General features: G+C 45.0%; 2 protein-coding genes across 2 annotated transcripts; one reads left to right on the forward strand and one right to left on the reverse strand.

Annotated features, from left to right (window-relative positions):
• Positions 1–1284: 1284 nt before the first annotated feature.
• On the reverse strand, positions 1285–13662 carry LOC109881676 (dnaJ homolog subfamily B member 11). The gene is made up of 10 exons (XM_020473789.2): positions 13170–13662; positions 12490–12646; positions 11677–11774; positions 11085–11220; positions 10449–10591; positions 9924–10006; positions 9764–9821; positions 3301–3412; positions 2907–3066; positions 1285–2523 (listed from the first exon to the last, which is right to left on the reverse strand). Exons 1-10 carry the CDS (start codon positions 13241–13243, stop codon positions 2459–2461), a joined length of 1086 nt encoding a protein of 361 aa, XP_020329378.1. The 5' UTR covers positions 13244–13662; the 3' UTR covers positions 1285–2458.
• Positions 13653–19158, forward strand: tbccd1 (TBCC domain containing 1). The gene is made up of 8 exons (XM_020473788.2): positions 13653–13929; positions 14519–14853; positions 15106–15261; positions 15761–15898; positions 16171–16399; positions 16614–16800; positions 16938–17441; positions 17666–19158. The coding sequence occupies exons 2-8, from the start codon at positions 14521–14523 to the stop codon at positions 17877–17879; spliced, it is 1761 nt and encodes a 586-aa protein (XP_020329377.1). The 5' UTR covers positions 13653–13929; positions 14519–14520; the 3' UTR covers positions 17880–19158.
• Positions 19159–25125: the final 5967 nt, after the last annotated feature.

Here is a 25125-nt window from a genome sequence, read left to right on the forward strand (position 1 = left end):
CGCGAGGTAGAGGGGTGGAGGAGGAAGGATGGGTAGATCTCATCTGGGGACAAAGTTGAGATTGACTCTGCATCCCAAAAGGCACTCTGTTCCTTATATGTAGGGCATACATTTTGACCAGAGCACTATGGGCCCTGGTCTATAGTAGTGCACTATATAGGGAAGAGCACTATAGGCCCTGGTCTATAGTAGTGCACTATATAGGGAATAGGGTACCATTTGGGACGTAACCTCAGTCGGTGACAGACAGTGTTACAGAATAAGTTGAACCAGCTGGGTCACAAAGAGGTCAGATAGAGTGGAGGTGTGGGTACAAGAAGTTAACAGCGTCCTACAGACCACATACACACACACACACACACACAGTACGATACACAGTCTGATAGACTCTCGCACACACACTGCCTGATCCTCTCATTCAAGCACATGATTAGAGACACCACATTCCTATCATCTGTCAGCCAATTACAGCAGTGAAACCAGAACGAATGCGGGAGATGAGGACCTGCCCATCAACAAAATTCTATAAAGCCATAACAATCATGTGAATGCAATTATATAACCAAGAGCTATGGGATGTCCTGAGGCCTGGACCAATGATTCCTCAAGGAGTGGTAGCAGCAGGCATCCGTGGCTGCTTTACATTCACTGCACACTTACCGCCCTCTACTGGTAATATATTGAAAGGGCGATACCTAGTCAGTTGTACAACTGAATATATTCAACTGAAATGTGTCTTCCGCATTTAACCCAACCCCTCTGATTCAGAGAGGTGCAGGGTGGCTGCCATACTCGACACCAACGTGTTCGGCTCCCAGGAAATAGTGGGGTAACTGCCTTGCTCAGAGAGAACAACAGATTTTTACCGTGTCAGCTCGGGGATTCCATCCAGCAACCTTTTGGTTACCGGCTCAACGCTCTAACCACTTGGCTACATGCTGCCAATTGGGCCCTTTACTGGTAATATGTTGGGCCCTCTTCTAGTGGTATATCGGCCCTCTCCTGGCGACATGTCGGGCCCTCTCCTGGTAATATATTGGCTCGCTTGTCTTTACCACAGCAGGCTTCTAAGGGGAGGATGGCACATAATGTCTGAAACGGCGCAAATGGAATGGCATCTAACACCTGGAACCCTTGTGTTTGATACCAGTCCTCTCCAGGCATTACCACCAGCCTGTTCTCCGCAATTAAAGTGCCACCAACCTCCTGTGGTCTCCATGTACATAGTGACTGATAGACATGCTGGAGACATCCTTAAATTGACACACTAAAATAATCCTTGAGTCATTATTTATATAAACTTTTAATTGAACTCTCAGCTGAAAGTACACTTCTCCCTCCTGTACTGTAGCACTCTGGAAAACAGTAGCCTCATTCCACCAGGAAGAGTAGTCCAGACAACCTAGGTCTGTGTCTGACATGAAACCTTATTCCCTATCTAGTGTCCTACTTTTGAACAGAGCCCCATGGGGCCCCGGTCAGAGGCCCATGGGGACCGGTCGGAAGTAGTATAATATACAGGTGGGGTGTCATTAGGGTGTCAATAGGGTGTCATTTGGGACGCAGAACAGGCTGAAAGGAGGCGCAAGAGGTGTGGATGGTGGTGGGTGGAGCCAGAGTGTCTCTCCATGGTAAAATCCTACCCTGATGACGAGGTTATGCAAGGCAGCTCAACAGGTCCATTCTCTGTGACCTCTCTTTCAACAGACATAACACTCAAGACATTGCCCCCAAAGAAGACATCTAAAGATACGATCCAACTCAACAAAAGCAACAACAAAAATAACAATATGTAGTTTCTTTCCTATTTACAAAGTGTTTTGAGATATTACTGAAAACATATATGACCGAAAACCTATAAATGACAGAATTGTTTAAGGTGTCAGAGGAGTCAAAATCACTCAAGATGAAATTCCCTAGTACAGTATTACATCTGTAAAAGTTATCAGAACAACAGGGAGGCGAATAGTATTCCAGTCTTGCTGAGGGCCATGAAATGGTCCTTTGATTTCAGAGTCCTTTGCCTCAGTCCAGCTCCTCTTTTAGTGTCCCGTCAGGTGTGATAAAGGTTTAACATCAGATAGTGGGCTTTGATAATCAAACATGTCTGTGATAGTGGTTCACATTGGATGACAGTAGTTGAAATTGAAGGTGAATTAAAAAAGACAACGTAAAATGAGTGACAAAGAAATGGTGGTAGTAAAAAATTTGGACGAGGGCAAGAAAATTAAAAGTATAAATACGGTGTAGTTTCACCCCGTCAATGTGAAATATAACAAGGACTTCTTTAAAAGAAAATAGACAATGTCAAGTCACCTTCAGAATGTAGAATATTAAAAAATAAACCAAATCAAGTTAACCCATCCTGAGAACAATCTGAAAATAAATACACCCCTGTGCTTGTTCCTTTGTGTGTTTTGTAGCACAGCACTCAGTCCAGATTCTGTCTGTTGGTGTGTCAGTATCCCTGTAGTCCGTTGTAAACCTTCTGTACCGATGCCTGCTTCAGAATCGCCCTCACTCCTGGAACAAAAGCAAGCCTCAATTGTAAATGACTATCCGTTATGATCATAATTACATTCTTTCATAATCTTTCATATCTGAGAAGTGAATGTGTTCCGTTATTGTCTCCCTGTCAGTGGTGTAAAGTCAGCAATACGAAGACGATTTATTGAGATGTACATGTGTCGCTTACAGTTTGGGGGAGGGGGGGGGACTGTTCTACGGGCATGTCCTTTGCCTCTGAGTCTTAATATGCATCAACAATACCCATACCTCGTATGTAACAGCTCTGATATATAACATGCAGTCTACTTTCTCCTGGCAACATTAATTAAATCAAACTCATAAGAAAATACATTACAAGTTACATCCCCCCCACCCATCTTTATCGGCCTCCTACTTACCCTCTTTCTGATTGTCATTCAGCTGTGTCTCTGGGAACTCAACGTCGAAGGAGACAATGAGAGAGCCACGGATGTTGTTGTTGTCGAAGTTGGGCAGGCCTTCTCCTTTCTTCCACACCCGAGCACCAGGCTTAGTGATCTTGTCCCTCACAATGTGGACCTGTAGTCAGAGGAGCAGGCAAAGTGTGTCACTGATTCCTTAGAATACACTTTATTATTATGAATAAATAATTTCTTTTCTAGACAGAACAAAAAATGCATATTTTTGTGCTTTTTGAGAATGGGGCAATGATGGCTCAAGACAAGCTCCCCAAGCTCCCCTCCCCAAAACATTTCAGTACATGGCAGTAAAAGTGTATGCATGCATTTCTTAGCTTCAGTCGTCCATAGTTACCTTATGGCCGTCCAGGTGTGTGATGTCCATCTCAAAGCCAACGAGAGCCTCCACCAGGGAGATGGTGACGTTAGTGTACAGGTCATCTCCTCGCCGCTCAAACACTGGATGTCTGTCAGTACACATACATTACTAAATCACGCTTCAACAAAACAGCTTCCACAATTGACAAGATGTTAGTTAACCAATAAAAGGCCCGGGGGGGTGGTATATGGCCAATATACCACGCTAAGGGCTATTCTTAAACACAACACAACACAGAGTGCCTGGATACAGCCCTTAGCCGTGGTATATTGGCTATATATCACAAACCCCCCGAAGTGCCTTACTGCTATTATAAACTGGTTAATAACATAATTAGAGCAGAAATAAATATTGGTGGCGGTAATGCAAGTAATTTATGAAAGTTGCCAATCGCAATATAATGTCAAGAGAAGAAAACGCCTGGAAAGGATTATGTGTGGATTAATTGTTGGAGTAGAGGACCTATTTCAGGTAAAATAACTCTGTTTATATCCCAGGACAAGTTAGCTAGAAACAGCAAACTAGCTAAATAGGACAAATTAGCTAGCAAGTGCAAGCTAACTAGCTAAATTGCCACAAATGTTTAATGCTTTTCGACCTGTCCCCAAATTAATATAATTGGTTCAGAGTTTGTTTTGATATTTTAACCTGCTTGTCGTGATCGCGTTTGGTGTGGGGGGACAAAAAATAAATGTATGCACGATGGCGCACGCGCGCAGCCGGTTTGGGTTCCGTGTTACGGTCTGTCCCTCCGACATTTGCAACATTGTTTCAGTATTCAGATCTCCAACTGTCCCATAGTAATGGACGTGTAGGGGTCGGCAGTCGGGACGAGAGAGGGAGGCAGGCAGCGTTTCTCAGCCAGTCGAAATGATGAATCAGCTAGCATCGTTTTTTATGGATATATCAAATTAAATGAAGTGCAGCTAGTTTGCAGTCTTTCCAGCTTCAGTTTGAAGTGATTGTGTTAGCTGTGTTTTTGGCTAGATCCTCTGAACAGTGTCCTGACGAGAGAGCACATTTTCTAATGCCAGGTCAAATCGTGCCTCATTAGCTCATTGTTATGGATGTACCCAAATAAATGTCACGAGAAAACAGCTTAAACAAATGAAGCTCCTTTTGTTATTCACTGTTTGACGGGAATATGTTAGCCGTAGTTGGCTAGCCAGCAAGCAAGGGTTAAGAATGTTGCCAGCCAGTATGGCAATGGTACATTTACAACGAACGACTGTCGCATCCATAGATACAGAACAAAAAGACTGAACGACTGGGTCGCGTCTCTGGCAACGGAACCAATAGAATGAACGACCATCCGGTTTGGGTAGCAACCCTAGATTTGTTTCGGGACAATATCTTGTGGAAGGACTAAATAGTATGAAAAAAATGCATCAAAATAATGCTTTAAATTAAAATATGTCAATCAATATTTGAATAGGTTGGTAACCTGTTGTATAAAAGTGATAATGCCCTCGAAGCCGGTGTTGAGGATATATTGGCATGGTTTGCTGGCCCTCGACGAACAACACCCATGCCAAATATATAGTTGAAGTCGGAAGTTTACATACACTTAGGTTGGAGTCATTTAAACTCGTTATTCATCCACTCCACACATTCCTTGTTAACCAACTATAGTTTTGGCAAGTTGGTTAAGACATCTACTTTGTGCATGCAAATTCATTTTTCCAACAATTGTTTACAGACAGATTATTTCACTGTATCACAATTCCAGTGGGTCAGAAGTTTACATACACTAAGTTGACTGTGCCTTTAAACAGCTTACAAAACTTAGAAGCTTCTGATAGGCTATTTGACATCATTTGAGTCAATTGGAGGTGTACCTGTGGATGTATTTCAAGGCCTACCTTCAAACTCAGTGCTTCTTTGCTTGACATCACGAGGGGAAAAAAAATCAACAGAAATCAGCCAAGACCCCAGAAAAACAATTGTAGACCTCCACAAGTCTGGTTCAACCTTGGGAGCAATTTCCAAACACCTGAAGGTACCACATTTATCTGTATAAACAATAGTAAGCAAGTATAAACACCATGGGATCAAGCAGCCGTCATACCGCTCAGGAAGGAGACGCGTTCTGTCTCCTAGAGATGAAAGTACTTTGGTGCGAGAAGTACAAATCAATCCCAGAACAACAGCAAAGGACCTTGTGAAGATGCTGGAGGACACAGGTACAAAAGTATCTATATCCACAGTAAAACAAGTTCTATATCGACATAACCTGAAAGGCCACTCAGCAAGGGGAAAAAAAACGCCATAAAAAAAGCCAGACTATGGTTTGCAACTGCACAAGGGGACAAAGATCGTACTTTTTGGAGAAATGTCCTCTGGTCTGATGAAACAAAAATAGAACTGTTTGGCTATAATGAACATCATTATGTTTGGAGGAAAAAGGGGGAGGCTTGCTAGCCGAAGAACTCCATCCCAACCGTGAAGCACGGTGTTGGCAGCATCATGTTGTGGGGGTGCTTTGCTGCAGGAGGGACTGGTGCACTTCAGAAAATAGATGGCATCATGAGGTAGGAAAATTATGTGGATATATTGAAGCAACATCTCAAGACATCAGTCAGGAAGTTAAAGCTTGGTCACAAATGGGTCTTCCAAATGGACAATGACCCCAAGCATACTTCCAAAGTTGTGGCAAAGTGGCTTAAGGACAACAAATTCAGGGTATTGGAGTGGCCATCACAAAGCCCTGACCTCAATCCTATTGACAATTTGTGGGCAGAACTGAAAAAGCATGTGCGAGCAAGGAAGCCTACAAACCTGACTCAGTTACACCAGCTCTGTTAGGAGGAATGGGCCAAAATTCACACAACTTATTGTGAAAAGCTTGTGGAAGGCTACCTGAAATGTTTGACCCAAGTTAAACTATTTAAAGGCAATGCTACCAAATACTAATTGAGTATGTAAACTTCTGACCCACTGGGAATGTGATGAAAGAAATAAAAGCTGAAATAAATCATTCTCTACTATTATTCTGACATTTCACATTCTTAAAATAAAGTGGTGATCCTAACGGACCTAAGACAGGCAAGTTTTACTAGGATTAAATGTCAGGAATTGTGAAAAACTGAGTTTAAATGTACTTGGCTAAGGTGTATGAAACTTCTGACTTCAACTGTATCCTCCAAACACTTCTCTGGCATTATCACTTAAATAGACACCGGTGTATCAAGTTCGCTAACAGGGAGAGGGAAAGAATAAAGCCTGTAGTGAACAGAAGGGTTGAGTCACATAAACAACACAAAACAGCTTCCACAACTGACAACCTACATCTTATATAATAGAGAGAGACAGGCTTCCTAACAGAGTGAGAACGTATTTGCATACAGCAAGCATATAAACTTCGCAAAAAAAGAAACATCCCTTTGCAAAGACCCTGTCTTTCAAAGATAATTAGTAAAAATCCAAATAACATCACAGATCTTCATTGTAAATGGTTTAAAACTTCTTAGGGATAGGGGGCAGTGTTTGGAAGTTTGGATGACTGAGGTGCCCAAAGTAAACTACCTGTTACTCAGGCTCAGAAGCTATGATATGCATATGCATGGTAGTATTGGATAGAAAACACTAAAGTAAAACTGTTAAAATAATGTCTGAGTATAAAATAATTATTTGGCAGGCAAAACCCCGAGGACAATCCACCCAGGGAAAAATTGAGGTCATTGGATATTCCAATTATTTTCTATGGGAAACCCACATTTTTAGGACCCAGATTGCAGTTCCTATGGCTTCCACTAGATGTCAGTCTTTAGAAATTGTTCAATGTTTTTTTAAAGTGAAGAAGTAGTCGTATTCTTTCTAAGTGTCACTCAGAAGGACTCTACTATTTTGGTGTGCGTGATTGACTGCACGCTCCTTGTTGTTTTTCTCCGGTATTGGAAACAGTTTATTCCGTCTTAAGTTTGATTGATTATTTACATATTAGGATACCGAAGGTTGGATAACAAACGTTGTTTGAAATGTTTGGACCAAGTTTACAGGTTACTTTTTACATTCCTTTGTAGGCATGTTGGGTGAGTTGGAACAGGTGTATTTCTGAATCAAACGCACCAAATAAAAACAGAAATTTTTGGGATATAAAGGACTTTATCGAACAAAAAGACCATTCATTGTGTAGCTGGGACATTTGGGATTGCAAAAAGATGAAGATCTTCAAAGATAAGCAATTTATTTTATAGCTATTTCTGACTTTCGTGATGAATCTGCTTGCTTAGAAAATGATTGTGACGCGCTCCGGTGAGGGCACGCACTTGGTTATTTATCTCCGTCATTGAATATACTATTTTCCGTCTTAAACTTTATTGTTTATTTACATATTAGGGTACCTGAGGATTGATTAGGAAAGTTGTTTGACATGTTTGGACCAAGTTTATTGGTCAAATTTGGGATTAATTTTGTTAGCATTTTGAACGAGGAGAAACCGGTGGATGATTTAATGAAGAGCGCCAAATAAACTTTGGGGGAAAAAAAGAAAAAGAAGGACTTCATGGAACAAAAGGACCATTTGTTATGTGATTGCAACCAGATAAAGATCTTCAAAAGGTAAGGGATTTATATTATTGCCATTTCTGACTTTCGTGGTGCATCTGCTTGGCTGAATAATGTTTTTCATGCTTTTGTATGCGGGGCGCTGTCCTCAGATAATCACATGGTGTGCTTTTGCCGTAAAGCCTTTTTAAAATCTGACAACGCGGCTGGATTAACAATTAGTTTATCTTTTAAATGATGTATGACACTTGTATTTTCATGAAAGTTTAATATTACGATTTCTGTCATTTGAATTTGGCGCTCTGCCATTTCACCGGATGTTGTCGTGGGGGGTCGCTTGAGACACGCCTAGCCATAACAGGTTTTAAACACTGTTTCCCAATGCTTGTTCAATGAACCATAAACAATTCATGAACATGCACCTGTGGAACGGTCGTTAAGACACTAACAGCAGGCAATTAAGGTCACAGTTCTGAAAACTTAAGACACTCAAGAGACCTTTCTACTGACTCTGAAAAACACCAAAAGAAAGATGCCCAGGGTCCCTGCTCATCTGTGTGAACGTGCCCTAGGCATGCTGCAAGGAGACATGAGGACTACAGATGTGGCCAGGGCAATAAATTGCAATGTCCGTACTTTGAGACGCCTAAGACAGCACTAGAGGGAGACGTGACGGACAGCTGATCGTCCAGTCTGAGAGGCTAGACTGAGGGCTTGTAGGCCTGTTGTAAGGCAGGTCCTCACCAGACATCAGACATCCAGACATCACCGGCAACAACGTCGCCTATGGGCACAAACCCACCATCGCTGGACCAGGCAGGACTGGCAAAAAGTGCTCTTCACTGACGAGTCGCAGTTGACTCACCAGGGGTGATGGTCGGATTTGCGTTTATCGTAGAAGGAATGAGCGTTACACCGAGGCCTGTACTCTGGAGCAGGATCGATTTGGAGGTGGAGGGTCTGTCATGGTCTGAGGCGGCGTGTCACAGCATCATCGGACTGAGCTTCTTGTCATTGCAGGCAATCTCAACACTGTGCGTTACAGGGAAGACATCCTCCTCCCTCCTTCCTGCAGGCTCATCCTGACATGACCCTCCAGCATGACAATGCCATCAGCCATACTGCTCTTTCTGTGCGTGATTTCCTGCAAGACAGGAATGTCAGTGTTCTGCCATGGCCAGCGAAGAGCCCGGATCTCAATCCCATTGAGCACGTCGGGGACCGGTTGGATCGGAGGATGAGGGCTAGGGCCATTCCCCCCAGAAATGTCTGGGAACTTGCAGGTACCTCGGTGGAAGAGTGGGGTAACATCTCACAGCAAGAACTGTCAAATCTGGTGCAGTCCATGAGGAAGAGATGCACTGCAGTACTTAATGCAGCTGGTGGCCACACCAGATACTGACCGTTACTTTTGACCCCCCCTTTGTTCAGGGACACATTATTACATTTCTGTTAGTCACATGTCTGTGGAACTTGTTCAGTTTATGTCTCAGTTGTTGAATCTTATGTTCATACAAATATTTACACATGTTAAGTTTGCTGAAAATAAATGCAGTTGACAGTGAGAGGACGTTTCTTTCTTTTGCTGAGTTTAAATACAAGGTTTGAGTTGCATAGACAGCGATGAGTGCAAGTAGGGAACATTCCAAAAATCTTTAGGGGAGGACGGCTCATAATAATGTCTGGAAGGGAGTGAATAGAACGGTTTGAAACACATGTTTGATATCCTTTACTCCATTCCATCTATTAAACTCCATTCAGGCCATTATGAGCCGTCCTCCCCTCCGCAGCCTCCACTGATCTTTACATAACACTAAATGTATTAGTGTTGACATAATGTCCTATACCAACAAAGCATGGCTCCTAGAGAAGTTAATAGTAGCCTGATTAGAACCACTATATTATTTGTGAAATATGGAAATGCTGCTCTTACTTCATAACTTTGATGCGGAAGCGTAGGTCCCCTGGCTCTCCATCGATGTGAGGTTCACCTTGAGACAGACGTAGTCGTGAGTTAGACACTGATACCCCTTGTAAACACTTTTTATTTTATTTTTATGCCCATTATCCTGATGGTTGAGTAAGTAGCTTACCTTCCCCAATGAAAGGGTACTCCATCTCATCTCTCACTCCCTGTTCAATCTCTACCTCCAGAGTTCTCTCCTCATTCACCAGCCTGGGATTATAAGACATTATCATCCTCATCACATAAAGAAAGAACCCATTGACTCCTGTGTTAGCAGTCTTAACCAGATGCACAGTCAATATGACAGTATAGAACAGAGGTTCCCAACCTTTCTCAGTTACTGTACAACCAACTATATTTTGTTCCACCTGGAGTACCCCTGAAGTATCCCCTCATGTGCATTTTTACCAGTAGGCCTATGGTGTCATGAGTCTTCTCAAGTCACCCCTGTGGATTTGCCAAGTACCACCAGGGTCCTAGTACCCCTGGTTGGGAACCACTGGTATAAAACACACCTTTAAAATGTATCCATTTGCACAGACATTATTTTTGTTGTTGTTGTTGCTGACAGCACCCAACCCAACATGCACATGACAGGGTAGGAACAGGACAGAGTCAACCACAAAGTAGCACCCCTGAAGCAGTGACTCACTTTATATTGGGACACTCATCACACACTACTTCCTGGCTCATCTGGAAGCGTCCAGGTCCGAGTTGCGTCGTCCTCATTTCCTGTCTGCAGTTGCATTTCCGTTTCCCAGGGGCCTCTTTGGCTACAGGCTTGTTACGAACAACCTGAGATGTACATATAGGTGATGAGATTAGGACGTATGTGTTGGAATAGGGTAGGCCTGGTGGAGCATACAAATTGTATACAGTGACCATGTCAGAATACTTGTACTTGCATTTTGGATATGTGAAAATAGAAAGTTCTATAGTAGGTGACGTATTTATTTATTCAGTATGCTTTCAATGCCAGGATGTCATACTCCATTCAGCTTGATATCTAGTAGAATTCACTGCACACCATTGAAGAGAGTCGTTAGACAACAGCTGATAAATCACACAAGGTTACGCAGCGTACCAAAATTAACGAATGACGGGAATATACGCAATTGCGCATTTTAGATGACGCATTCTCAGTATGGAGGAGCCTAGTATGTTATTTTATGCGTATTACATACATTTTTACTAAACAGTGCAAAGTATGTAGTTTAAGTAAGTAGTAGGCAAGACAGATTTTGGACATGGACAGTATATACAGAACACAATAAGGGTTGAAGTGTACCTCTACAAAGTTCCCAGAGTACACCTCTTCGAGTGTGACCTCCAGGTCCAGCACAATGTCATTTCCTCTGGGGATGTTCCTGTCCTGCTGTCCTTGCCGGTTTCCTCCAAACATGAAGCCAAAGTCACCAAAGAAACTGGAAGAGGCAACAGAGTGTTTAGGTAACAGTGGGGTAAGAGACATTATTTGAAATGTAGCCAGTGCTTGACATAGACAGGAGCTCACAGGAGCTGAGTACCGGCACCTCAAATGTTCTACTGCTTGAGCTCCTGTTCCTCTTACAGAATATTATCTCAAAAGTATTGTGTAGATCCTGTACCTAAATGTAAACAGTTCGGGCACTCAAAATGTGCACCAGCACCTATACTGTACATGATGGTTTCAGAATATATGATCTCGGTGCTTAACAATGATATCCTCATCATACTTGTGGGTATATGTCTATGTAGTCGCTCCGAGACCAGGCTTACCAGGGCTTTACTTTGTAATAAATGCTTAATACCAGGCTGAAGTGTTTTAAATGACAAGCTCCTGCTACAAGTAGTACTTGACTTGGACTGAAATAGTAACCTATTAGGTAAACCTCCTGTACCTGGAGAAGATATCATTGTGAGAACCATGGTGGCCCTCTTTCAGACCATCCTCTCCGTATGCATCATACTGCTTTCTCTTCTCTTCATCAGAGAGCACCTACAAAACAGCACAACATCAGGGATGAACTCTTCTTACTTCACAAAATACTGTAGAGATCATGGTGAGATCATCATAGCGAAATGAAACTTTAATTACAAATTCTTAACATCACATTTCACCCACTTAAATAGCTTAACCATGCAATATGTATCAATCATGCGTTATCTACGCGTTATCAGTGATCATGATGACACTGGTGAGGTGCGCATTATGGAACGTTTCACTGAGCCGCTCCGAGTGCTCCACGTCGTGCTTTCATGAGAGAACACTGACCACAGTATGAGCCAATCAGAGGCAGCCACACGGTCTTCTTGGCCAATCAAAATCACTATGTCGTTTCCAACAACAACCAAATAGGTCGCTTCAGTTTCTTACAAAATACTTTCGTTTCGGTGCCTCGATCGATCGTAACGAAAATGAGATAGCATACTGAAGCCAAATATTACTACACACCCAGATCAAATGACTATTATAAAAGGTTCATAAATTATACATAACAATAGAGTACTATCATCTCAACACTCAGTTGCCATTCAGTTCTTTTACATCTCTTCATGAGACTGACAATGATGTTGATGGGTATAGTTTCTGAGAATAGCTACACAAGACAAGATCATCATCGCATGATATTGATAGCACATATTGTAAAACGAAAGTGCCATGCAAATAACAATTACCGTAGAGATAAGTGATACAGGGGTTCACTTCCTACCTCATAGGCTGACCCCAGGTCTGCGAATTTGTCAGCAGCAGTTGGGTCATCTTGGTTTCTGTCAGGGTGCAGCTGGAGAGCCAGCTTTCTGTAAGCCTTCTTGATGTCCCTCACAGATGCAGACTTGCTCACCCCCAAGATCTTGTAGAAATCTCGCCTGTAGATAGAGGTGAAAATAAGAGAGGGTGTCTTCAGTTTCCCTTCATGATAGTGACAAGTGGAGTAGGGTTCACAAACGTGTGGTTTATCAGACTAAGAATCTTTGTGAAGTAAATTATTCAAAATGGGCATCACCCAGTCCAGAGTAATTCAGTTTTATATCAACGGCTCTCATTTTTGAGTACAAAGCCAGTTGAGCAAGTTCGCCCACTCTTCCATGTAATTCCCTCGAGTAGATACACAAGATTGACGATACTGGAAACAAAGGATCTGGCAGGGTGATGTTCACTACTCTATGGGTTAGGGCTTTATTTACAGTGTTGTTCACTTCACGTTGTTGAGATTGCTTATTTACCCCTCCAAATAGTAGCTAGCTAACGTTAGCTATTTTACACATGGAGAATGGGCTTCAGAAGCGTAGACCAATCACAATTAAACATGTGTACCAGCTAGCGATACCGCGTTTGAACCGGTTTGACCATTGCAGAGACGGTGTGTTCGGGTAATATAGAAGTACTTACCCTGCAAGCACTGCTGTAACGAAATAAAGGGCAAGACAGCAAACACTGCATAGATTCATCCCTTTAACGGCCATAGATACCAGTATCTTCAAGAAACCAACAGAACAACCCGGCGTTTGCGATAGGGTTCCTTTCTGTCACTGATCCTTTTCCTTCTGTCAAATCAGAACCGCCCACATGCTGCCTGGAAGTCCCGCCTCCCGTGCTAACGCCCGCCCACCGTGTATATCAGAGGTACATCCGACATGCATCCAATAGAAAATATACTGCCAATTATATATATAGCTCTTAAAGCAACAGCAATAAAAGCCGGTGTACACTTTTTAAAATATCTTTGCAATATATTTTCTAGTGGATGAATGTAGAATGTGCATCGGATTCTTACAATATGCCCGGTGCCTTTCAGCAATATCGACAAAAAAAGAACCGTCAAAATATTCTCCGTTTACGTCGGACTTGACGCACCACCGGGCAGTGCATTGTGCGCGCGACCGTCGCTCTGTGTAGTCGCGCGCAACAGATGAGAACCAGCAGTGGCGCCAAATAGGAAGAACGTCGAACGTTCTGTAGCTAGCTACGTGCTGATCACATTCACAGCATAGTAAACAAACCATAACCAAAAGCCAGGTAGCTAGCTAAATACTGCAAAGTACTAAACTTTTTACTTATGAGGGAGCTTGATCACCAGTTACTTTTCCTGGAACTTCGAGGCAGGACCAGAAATCGCTTGGACTAGTGGAAACTTGCTGAACAAGCCAAGGTAAACTACGCATCAAGTGTTTTGTCTCTGCTAGTCTGACATCTTTGTATCAGCTGCTAAGCCATGTTGCTAGCTAACTAGCTCGCTAACGTTCCCCTGCTAAATAATAAATAAACAAAGCAAATGCTGTCAGCTACCTACAGATCATCTCTAGTGGCCAGTTGTTGTCATGGGAACATCCGGAGTCCACTCTGTTAGCCAGGAAGGAACAGCAGAGTCAGACAACACAGACATTTGCAATGGAACAAGCAGTCACATAAATACAATATAACATTATTTAGAGTGCGTTAGTGCACTAGCTAGTTAAAAAGGGGATATTCTGTTTGCCCATAAAGGTTCAAATTCAGTTTTTATAATACAGCTAGTTAGTTGCCCTTTTAAATACGAGTTATCTAATAATACTGCAATATTGAACAGCAGACCAGAAGCCACCAATGAATGGGTGAACTCTTGTCTACAACCTTCTAAATTCAATGCACTACCATAGCTCAGATATCTCACCACACTCACTGTATGCTCACCCCTCTGTCTGACCTCTCACCCAGTTATTTTGTTCTTCCACTCCCTCCTCCTCCTGGCCCACTAACAGCCATGGACCAGGGTGGTGGTGTGGCGGTGTGGCCTCGCATGGAGCCCTTCCTCTTGGGGGCTCTGCAGGTGGCACCCCCTACCAAACTCAGCCTGCACTACCTGCGCAAGATGGCTGCCTACGTGCGCTCGCGAGAGGGCTGCTTCCCCATGCTAGGCTGGCTCATGTGGAGGCACATTGCCTGTGGCAAGCTGCAGCTCCCTGAGGACCTGGCCTGGCTCTACTTTGAGACCTTTGACCTGCTGGCTGGTCACCCTGCAGAGGAGAGGCTGGAGTGGGCTGAGAACCTGTCCCAGTGCTCCTCTCCCAGAGAGCTGGACCGCCAGAGGAGCAAGGTGAGCTGTGAGCACACTAGGGAGGGATCAGAAAAGGGCAGAGACCTGTATGACTATGTCCCCCAGGGATGTGTTGTCAGTTGGACTGTAATAATATCTATCCTGTTGTATCCTGCATTTTTTGTTTGTTTAAACAGACTTTGACACAGGAGTCTGTCCATTATCCTTTTAGGTATTGTTTGTGACACTGACCTATGTCAAGTATTGGTTTGTGTTCAGAGTCTCTGTATTTTCCTGTTCTCTCTTTTCTAGTTGTGTGTGGACACGCTGCAGTTCCTCCTGTTCCTCTACATTCAGCAGCTGAACCGGGTGTCTCTGCGTACGTCTCTGATTGGTGAAGAGTGGCCAAGCCCCCGCTCTCGCTCCCCCTCCTCGGACCGCGAGGCAAAGACCAGCTCTCAAAATAAGGTCCTGTTGCTTTATAGTGCTTACAAGTTTAACGGCAGGCTGAGAGTGTAAATGTACACAATCCGTTTTTACGATTAAGTCTCTCTAACCTATCTCTAAGCAAAACATATTCTGATGGTCTAGTTACTGACATTTTATTATAAACTGGGTGGTTTGAGCCCAGAATGCTGATTGGCTGACAGCCATAATATATCAGACCGTATACCATGGGTATGACAAAACATTTTATTTTTACTGCTCTAATTATGTTAGTAAACCGTTTATAATAGCAATAAAGCACCTCAGGGGTTTGTGGTGTATGGCCAATATACCACGGCTAAGGGCTGTGGCCAGGCACTCCACGATGCTTTGTGCATAAGAACAGCCTTAGCCATGGTGTATTGGCCATATACCACACCCCCTCGTGCCTCATTGCTTAAATATACTACCACATTGCATTAGCTCCCATATCCATGCATTGTATCATTGTTCAGTCTTTTCACCCTGTTGCTGTGATCAGAACTGGGACGACCAGGCTCACCTGTCCTTCCTCCAGACCCACCTGTGTGAATTGCTGGAGCTGCTAGTAGAACCAGGCCAGCTGTCAGGGTCTGGCCAAGCCGTGAAGGACAGCCAGGTCTCTCTGGAGGCTCTACAGGTGAAGCAAGGGAACATGGCCGCATCCCAAATGGAAACCTATTCCCTATACAGTGCACTACTTTTGACCAGAGCCATCTGGGCTCTGTAGTAGTGCACTATATACGGAAAAGGATGACTTTTGGATGCACTCATCCTCAACTATATATTCTTGTATAAAACAGTGAAAGGTTCCATAACATGCCCAATATGTTGCAGTGTTCATTCAGTTTTTACAATACAACAATTTGCCTTTTCAGTAAACAACAATACAATAACATATTTTCTCTTCAGGGCCTCAGTCTGCTGCTGGAGGGCTCAGTGTCCCGCGGCCGGAACGTCCACCCCATCCACAAGCTGCTCTCCAGAGCCCCACTCCAGACCCAAGCAGGGTACTCCAAACTCAGCCGCTCCTTCTCCCTGCACCCCCTGCTGGCATGGCTCAGACAGGCCCTCGTCCCCAACCCCTTTGGGATGTCAACCTGCCTGAGGTCTGGGAAGAAGCTGGCCTGGGCTCAGCAAGGTATGTTACTACCACCCAAAGTAAACCCTAATGTGGGTCATTCATTTATATTTAGATGCACAGTCAAATAAGGTGTGTTAGTATGTTTTATAGAAATGAGTGCGTTATCTTGTAACTGTTTTCTAGCTCAACTTTTTTCTGTTGGAGATGTAGAGAGCTATCAGGATTGAAGCATGGCTGTCTGTCTGTGACTGTCTGTTCTCCTGTCCTCTAGTGGAGGGAGCTATGAAGAGAGCTAAGATCGCCCGGAACACCCACACGGCCCCCCCAGGCAGCAAGATGGTGCTGATGTCACAGGTGTTCAGACAGACCCTGGCCAAGGACTCAGACAAGCTAGCAGGAGCTAATGTCAAAATACACCGCTGCAGTGACGCCTTTATCTACCTCCTCTCTCCACTCAGGTGAGAGGTTCTCTACACATAGTCAGACTGGACACTACAGCTGTAGCATGCCCCGTCTAACTACAAAAACAGATCAATTTCAGTAGAAATATCCCTTTTCTTAGATGAGATTGCATTCCCCGTGGTGTGTGTTTCAGGTCAGTGAGCCTGGACAAGTGTCGTAACAGCACGGTAGTCCTGGGTCCCATCGAGACCAGTATCCACATCCAGAGCTGTGAGAACGTCAAGGTGGTGTGTGTGGCTGGCCGTCTAGCCATAGGGTCCTCCTCCTACTGTACCATCCATGCCCTCACCCCCACCCGGCCTCTACTGCTCCCTGGGAACACTGCACTCACCCTGGGGCCCTTCCACACACATTACCCCTCCCTGGAGGATCACATGGCCAGTGTGGGTCTAGCTGTGGTGCCCAATGCCTGGGACCAACCCTTTCTGGTGGGAGTGGAGGGTACCATCCCAGACCCTGGATCCTACAGGCTGCTGCCGCCCGCTGAGTTCTGCCCCCTTGTGGTGCCCTTCAGGATGGAGGGGGATACGTGTGAGGTGCCGGGTGGGCTGCCATCGCTGTACCAGAAGGCCCATGAGGAGAGAGAGAAGAGTGTACAGGACTGGCAAAAGATGGTGAAGGATGCCCACCTGAACAAGTGAGTCATTAACAGAGAAGACCAAACTGCTAGATTTATTAACAATGAGAAATCTGACCTGGACTCAGAGAATGAAAACACGAACTGCTTCCCAGTATCCATGATCAATGTGAATTATGAAGCAACCCTTTTAAAATGTCTGATTTCCTACAGCGTTGTGAGCTCTGAGGGGTCTGGTAATGTTTCTCTTGTTCCTCTATTCAGTAATGCGTCTCTGTTTTCAGGGAGCAGCGACGTCAGTTCCAGGCCCTGGTGGAGCAGAAGTTCCATGAATGGCTGTTGGAGTCAGGACACAGGCAAGAGCTTGATAGCCTTATCCCCCCCTGCATCGCATCCCAGGACCCCTCGGACAGCGACAGCCTGGAGGCCAGGACCAATGACACCAGACAGGAAGGGACATCTATACGGGAAGTGGGACAGACGCGTCTACCTTGCTGACTTTTGGGGGTTCTTGTTGATGGAGATCCCCATACAAAGCTCTTGCCTTTGCCTCACAGTCAGCGGTTTGCCTCAGCCACTAGCGGTTTGCCTTAGCCACTAGCGGTTTGCCTCACAGTCAGCGGTTTGCCTCAGCCACTAGCGGTTTGCCTCAGCCACTCTTTGTTTGCCTGCTGTCTGTCCACAGTTCCAGGCAGGATCTGATCTGAGGATCAGTAGACTACAGAAGGAGGGTGGTCTGGTATAGACGACTGGCTCTGTTCTAGTCCCCTTCATCCAGCTGAGACTGTTGCGTCCCGATTCTCTACCCTTCTCCTGAAGTGTGTACTTGTACACTCCCTCTCATGTATTTAACAACGGTGCGGATGTGCAGGGTAGAGAATCAGGACAGAGCCAGTGGTCATAGAGCACTTGGGGTACAATACCATGGTACCTATTGTTAGCCACACTGGTTAGATCTGTGTAGTGTGGTGCCTCTGCAGTGGGTACTGTACTATTGAAATAATAGGGAATCAGGTTGTGCTGTTCATCCAGAGATTGACCTTGTCCAGTATGTAGAATAAATTAATTAATGTATTCATGTGATTGTACAGTATGTATGATATTGCGTCTTAATATGCCTTTTCTGGTAGCATAGGAGAGAGGGTGTGATGAATTTAAAGGTCTGCTTCTTCAACAAATTCCAATGAATTTAGTACCTTCGTAGCCTGAGTGCCAATCTATTGTGCTATCATGTCAACTCCTTACTACTGTTTCAAAATGATCAATGGAGATGGCAAGAGCACACACAGATGTGGGACCAGGCTAGTACTTCCCTGGGATGGGTATTTGAAGCCTGTCGTCTTCAGACAGCACGCACCTCTAAGAGGATGGATGACAGGGCACATTAGTGTAATGAGAAGAGAAACATGCCTTTGAGGGAACAGTTCTATTCCATTATATGGGTCAAGGGACAGTGGACCTAAAGCAAAGATCTGTGTACTGTTATCATTAGCCTAGCATGGGCCAGAGGATGCTGATGTGTTAGGTAACTTAAGTCTATCCCTTCTTTGTTAGTCCTCTCCCTTTTCCTCAGTGTGTAGAAGGATGGATGATATTGTGGTTATGCCTTACTGCTGTAGCTTAGTTCTCAGTGACTTGCCTTTCAATTCAATTGCACTATGCTTCCCTGCCTACACAATTACAATGGAATTAATTTACAATGGTTTCTAGGAGCACAATTTTGTTAGTTCTCAAGTGTTCTTTAGACATCAATAAACTATTAGTTTTTTTGCCTTGACGTGCCATTTTATGTGTTGTTGATGATTAGCGTACTTTCCTAGAGACCCTGTATATCGACCTCAATGTTTACTTATACTGTTGGACTGATCACACACCATTACAATTAGCTGTAGCACAGTCAACATGTATAGAGATTACGCCAATGACCTTTTAAAGGGGTAATCTGAGGCAAGGACTGACCATCTGTAAGATCAAAATTATAGTTTTAACCATGTTTGAGGCTATACAGTGGTTGTTCACTACATTTTTAATATATATATATATTTCAACTCATTGTTTACAAACATTGGAGTAAAACAAGATGATATTTTGAGTATGACAGTTGAACTAAGCTCATGAGGCCTTTACAAGTTATATTGTTCAAGGATCAATGGGTATATGTCATGAATTTAAATGTCAAATGTATGTACCAATCCCATAATACCCTTTTAAATGCTCTCTACTTATGAACTATCTGGGAATGTTCCCAACCATACTGTCTTGGCTCTGTTTGGGCTCATGATATAGCTTGACTCTATTTTGCCAATTCAGGGCAAAGGGACTGTGAACTGGTACATCAACTATTTTTGGCTAAGACTGGAGGGGAACAGATGTGGCACAATTCCACCTCGGTGTCACTCCTTCCTTTGTCTCTTTTGAACATTCATTGGCCCTAGAGAAGGTATGGAAGAGATAGATTGGCCTACATACTTGACAGATTTTCAGAATTCCATGCTTCTAAATGGCCTTCTAGTGTAATGGAACTTGTGTCTGATGTCCGTCTCCAAGCACACCCACACACCTCTCTGCCCTGCTGTTGTTAGTTGAACACGTGACTACGTCTGGAGAAAACTTGTGCCACTTCAACTATTGGGAGGACAATATCATCCTGCATCGGGGCAGACTGTTGGCATGAGGTGGTGGGCACAGTGGGCATAGGCTGGGTGGGGGTGAGGGGAGCAGGGGGGCATACAAGGTGGGTCTGTGTTGTGGTGGGTATGGGGGGGGCATACAGGATGGGTCTGTGTTGTGGTGGGTATGGGGGTTGAGGTGAGTTGGGGGGGGACATACAGGATGGGTCTGTGTTGTGGTGGGTATGGGGGTTGAGGTGAGTTGGGGGGGGCATACAGGATGGGTCTGTGTTGTGGTGGGTATGGGGGTTGAGGTGAGTTGGGGGGGGGGCATACAGGATGGGTCTGTGTTGTGGTGGGTATGGGGGTTGAGGTGAGTTGGGGGGGGGCATACAGGATGGGTCTGTGTTGTGGTGGGTATGGGGGTTGAGGTGAGTTGGGGGGGGGGGGCATACAGGATGGGTCTGTGTTGTGGTGGGTATGGGGGTTGAGGTGAGTTGGGGGGGGCATACAGGATGGGTCTGTGTTGTGGTGGGTATGGGGGGGCATACAGGATGGGTCTGTGTTGTGGTGGGTATGGGGGGGCATACAGGATGGGTCTGTGTTGTGGTGGGTATGGGGGGGCATACAGGATGGGTCTGTGTTGTGGTGGGTATGGGGGTTGAGGTGAGTTGGGGGGGGGGGCATACAGGATGGGTCTGTGTTGTGGTGGGTATGGGGGTTGAGGTGAGTTGGGGGGGGCATACAGGATGGGTCTGTGTTGTGGTGGGTATGGGGGTTGAGGTGAGTTGGGGGGGGGGCATTTCAGAAAACCAGCAGAGAGGGTGTCAAAGGGCACCATGTTACCATTATGCTGTAATCCCACAAACTGAATGGCACCAGAATCATTGACTCATTTTTTTGATAAACATTTTCATGACAGCAATTGTTCCTCTCATAGCCGCCACTGTTTATAAAACTGGGAGGCTGGTTATATAAAAGGGATTTGGTGGTAGGACCAGAGACATCCAGACATCAGGGGGACCATCAGACCACTGCTATCTATCAAGCCTAGCCCACATATAATGTCCAAAATGGGCTGGTGAGTAACAAGGATATGGCCGCTTGGCTCTGGGCTGCCACCGGCTCCATCAGGTTTTAATGCAGATGTGGTGGACAGGACAGGACACTCAAGTTTGCCACAGGGATTGTATGGTGTCAGTAGCATAGCAGTGATTTTCTGTGGTGTGTTTGGTATAGTTATGGGATGGTCCTTTTGAATATTTTCTGTCAAACTTGACTGATTTATCCTGCCAGCCATAGTAATAACAATGTAATAGTCTAAACATTGTCAGTGTAATATTTACAGAGTAATTGTGTGTGATGCCATGGTATATACACAGTAAGTGGATGGCACTATTGCCAGACCTCACAGCTCAACCCCATCTGTGAACTAGAATGTGGGTAAAAGCTCATCAGCACTGATGTCCTACAGACACCTGGCCTAAACACTTAACGTGATTGGAACTCCAGTCTTCTATTTGGCATTCTAGTGCCATTGAAAATATTTACATGAAAGTTTTCCTGTGCTGGAAAAACTAACTCAAACAGATGGGTTTACCCCCGTCCATGGCTTTTATACTGAACAAAAATATAAATGCAACATGTAAAGTGTTGGTCCCATGTTTCATGAGCTGAAATAAAAGATCCTAGAAATTTTCCATATACCCACAAAGCTTATTTCTCTCAAATGTTGTGCACAAGTTTGTTTACATCCTTGTTTGTGAGTATTTCTCATTTGCCAAGATAATCCATCCACCATGATCATTACACAGGTGCACCTTGTGCTGGGGACAATAAAAGCCACTCAAATTTGCAGTTTTGTCACTCAACACAATGGCACAGTTTCTCGACCATAAGCCACCTCCAACGTCATTTTAGAGAATTTGGCAGTACGTCTAACCGGCATTACAACTGCAGGCCACGTGTACCCACGCCAACCCAGGACCTCCACATCCGGCTTCTTCACCTGAGGGATCATCTGAGACCAGCCACCCAGACAGCTGATGAGGAGTATTTCTGTCTGTATTAAAGCCCTTTTGTGGATAAAAACTCATTCTGATTGGATGGGTCGGGCTCTCCAGCTGGTGGGCCTGGTTCCCAAGTGGGTGGGCCTATGCCCTCCCAAGCCCACCCATGGTTGTATCCCTGCCCAGTCATGTGAAATCCATAGATTAGGGCCTAATGAATTTATTTCAATTGACTGATTTCCTTATATGAACTGTAACTCAATCAAATCCTTGAAATGATTGCATGTTGCATTTATAGTTTTGCTCAGTACTAGCTGCAAAGAAAGCATCAGGAATGTGTTGGGTGGATTGATTTGTTCTTTGTTATTCACCAGGCAATGGTAGGGTTGGCGTCTTATGGATGATTTGAGCAAGGACCATATTACTTAAATATTTTACGTTGGGAAAAGCCATTCATTGTGTCCTACAGTGCAAATTCAGAGCATTTAACAAGCATAAGAACCTAAAGTCAACCCAGTCACTCCGCCTCTGATTTCTTTGGCTTTCTTCCAGATTGTCTTTTTACGAGTATAAGAACTTACAAGGGCCTTTGTTGAGTCTGACAGCAACTGCACAGACTTCCATTCCTACCTGAGCCGCTGTAACTCCCTCCGCGTGGAGAGTCGTGCTTGGGTGGTCTACGAGAGGCCCAACTACATGGGCTACCGGGGGGGAAGTACCCTGAATACCTGCGCTGGATGGGCCTCAACGACCACCTCGGCTCCTGCAAGATGATCCACTTTGTAAGTCAGCCACTGCCTCAATCTCAGTCCTAGAGGGCATATGCAAGATGGGCATATTAGGCATCCCAATCCCAATGAAGCCGAGCACAGGACAGGACAGTGACAGTTCCCCCCCGGCCTCAGGGCTTGGACAATGAAGATCAATACCAGCATATAGCACTGATCACACTGATCGAGTGATCGCTATGGGCTGACCTAGTGCTGGCAGAATCAGACATACACTTCCACAGTAGAATCAATACATTTTGCAACTTTGACACAACAATTCTGCAGAATATAGTGGTGGATATATTCTCTATAACACAGGAAGTATTGTGCATTTTACAGTAGATATGTGGCAATTATTTATTTCAGAAGGAGTCAGCAAAACTAGTGCACTCCATATGTGCTCTGGGTCATTAGACACCATTAGACATGTACCTGTCTGGGGTTGGACACGACTGGTTATTCCTATAACTGTGTTATGGCCTACTATGTACTGTTGCTATGGTTACACCTCTTGGTTTTTTTCTCCAGAACATGGGTGTCCCTTTAAGAGGAGTTAGCAGGATGACATGTCTGGTTATTTTTGTAAAGTACCAAGGATGGTGGTTAGGGTCCTACATGTATGCACCTGTCTTAGTTGAAAACATGTCTGTCTATTTTAACTGTTTCTGTGTGTCTACGAGTTCCATGCCCTAATATGAAACCAAACTAAACTTAGTGCAAGGCAATAAGATAAAGGTGGCTGAATGCCAGAGGGGATGGGTCATTAAGAGGAGGTACTATGAGTGTGACGTGAGGAGTAATGTATACAACGTGTGCCAAGAATGGAAGGGGGTTGTTACGTTGTAAACAAATAATTTAAAAAAGTATATTTGAACTCACAGTATTTGTGAAATATGATTGACTGAATATTTCCAGGACAGAAGCCATAAATGATGCAAACAGCAGAAGGGGGGAATATACAACAGGGGGGATACAACAGGGGGGGATTACAACAGGGGGGGAATACAACAGGGGGGGAATACAACAGGGGGGGAATACAAGAGGGGGGAATACAACAGGGGGGGAATACAACAGGGGGGAATACAACAGGGGGGGAATACAACAGGGGGGATACAACAGGGGGGGATACAACAGGGGGGGAATACAACAGGGGGGGAATACAACAGTGGGGGGATATAACAGGGGGGGATACAACAGGGGGGATACAACAGGGGGGGAATACAACAGGGGGGATACAACAGGGGGGGAATACAACAGGGGGGGATACAACAGGGGGGGGATACAACAGGGGGGAATACAACAGGGGGGGAATACAACAGGGGGGGATACAACAGGGGGGGAATACAACAGGGGGAATACAACAGGGGGGAATACAACAGGGGGGGATACAACAGGGGGGAATACATCAGGGGGAGATACAACAGGGGGGGAATACAACAGGGGGGAATACAACAGGGGGGGATACAACAGGGGGGAATACAACAGGGGGAATACAACAGGGGGGGAATACAACAGGGGGGAATACAACAGGGGGGATACAACAGGGGGGAATACAACAGGGGGGGAATACAACAGGGGGAATACAACAGGGGGGAATACAACAGGGGGGGATACAACAGGGGGGGAAACAACAGGGGGATACAACAGGGGGAATACAACAGGGGGGAATACAACAGGGGGGGAATACAACAGGGGGGAATACAACAGGGGGGATACAACGGGGGGGGGGGGGTACAAAACAGGGGGGGAATACAACAGGGGGGATACAACAGGGGGGGAATACAACAGGGGGGGAATACAACAGGGGGGATACAACAGGGGGGATACAACAGGGGGGGAATACAACAGGGGGGAATACAACAGGGGGGGATACAACAGGGGGGATTACAAAAGGGGGAATACAACAGGGGGAGAAATACAACAGGGGGGGTATACAACAGGGGGGAATACAACAGGGGGAATACAACAGGGGGGAATACAACAGGGGAGGATACAACAGGGGGGGAATACAACAGGGGGGGAATACAACAGTGGGGGGATATAACAGGGGGGGAATACAACAGGGGGGGATACAACAGGGGGGGAATACAACAGGGGGGATACAACAGGGGGGGAATACAACAGGGGGGGATACAACAGGGGGGGATACAACAGGGGGGAATACAACAGGGGGGGAATACAACAGGGGGGGATACAACAGGGGGGGAATACAACAGGGGGAATACAACAGGGGGGGAATACAACAGGGGGGGATACAACAGGGGGGAATACAACAGGGGGGGAATACAACAGTGGGGGGAATACAACAGGGGGGAATACAACAGGGGGGGAATACAACAGGGGGGAATACAACAGG

This window comes from Oncorhynchus kisutch, linkage group LG26 (assembly GCF_002021735.2).
Source record: "Oncorhynchus kisutch isolate 150728-3 linkage group LG26, Okis_V2, whole genome shotgun sequence".
Classification (NCBI taxonomy): domain Eukaryota; kingdom Metazoa; phylum Chordata; class Actinopteri; order Salmoniformes; family Salmonidae; genus Oncorhynchus; species Oncorhynchus kisutch.

What these genes read in the sequence shown, in the direction of transcription:
- LOC109881676 (XM_020473789.2), bottom strand. Translation starts at nt 13,243, where the DNA reads ATGGCCGTTAAAGGGATGAATCTATGCAGTGTTTGCTGTCTTGCCCTT. An exon ending in ACCTGGGGTCAGCCTATGAG is followed by an intron (nt 11,775 to 12,489) that starts GTAGGAAGTGAA and finishes GCTGTTTTGTAG; the next exon opens with GTGCTCTCTGATGAAGAGAA. An exon ending in TTCCGCATCAAAGTTATGAA is followed by an intron (nt 3,413 to 9,763) that starts GTAAGAGCAGCA and finishes GTGTACTGACAG; the next exon opens with ACATCCAGTGTTTGAGCGGC.
- tbccd1 (XM_020473788.2), top strand. Translation starts at nt 14,521, where the DNA reads ATGGACCAGGGTGGTGGTGTGGCGGTGTGGCCTCGCATGGAGCCCTTC. An exon ending in TACCTCCTCTCTCCACTCAG is followed by an intron (nt 16,801 to 16,937) that starts GTGAGAGGTTCT and finishes TGTGTGTTTCAG; the next exon opens with GTCAGTGAGCCTGGACAAGT. An exon ending in AAGGATGCCCACCTGAACAA is followed by an intron (nt 17,442 to 17,665) that starts GTGAGTCATTAA and finishes CTCTGTTTTCAG; the next exon opens with GGAGCAGCGACGTCAGTTCC.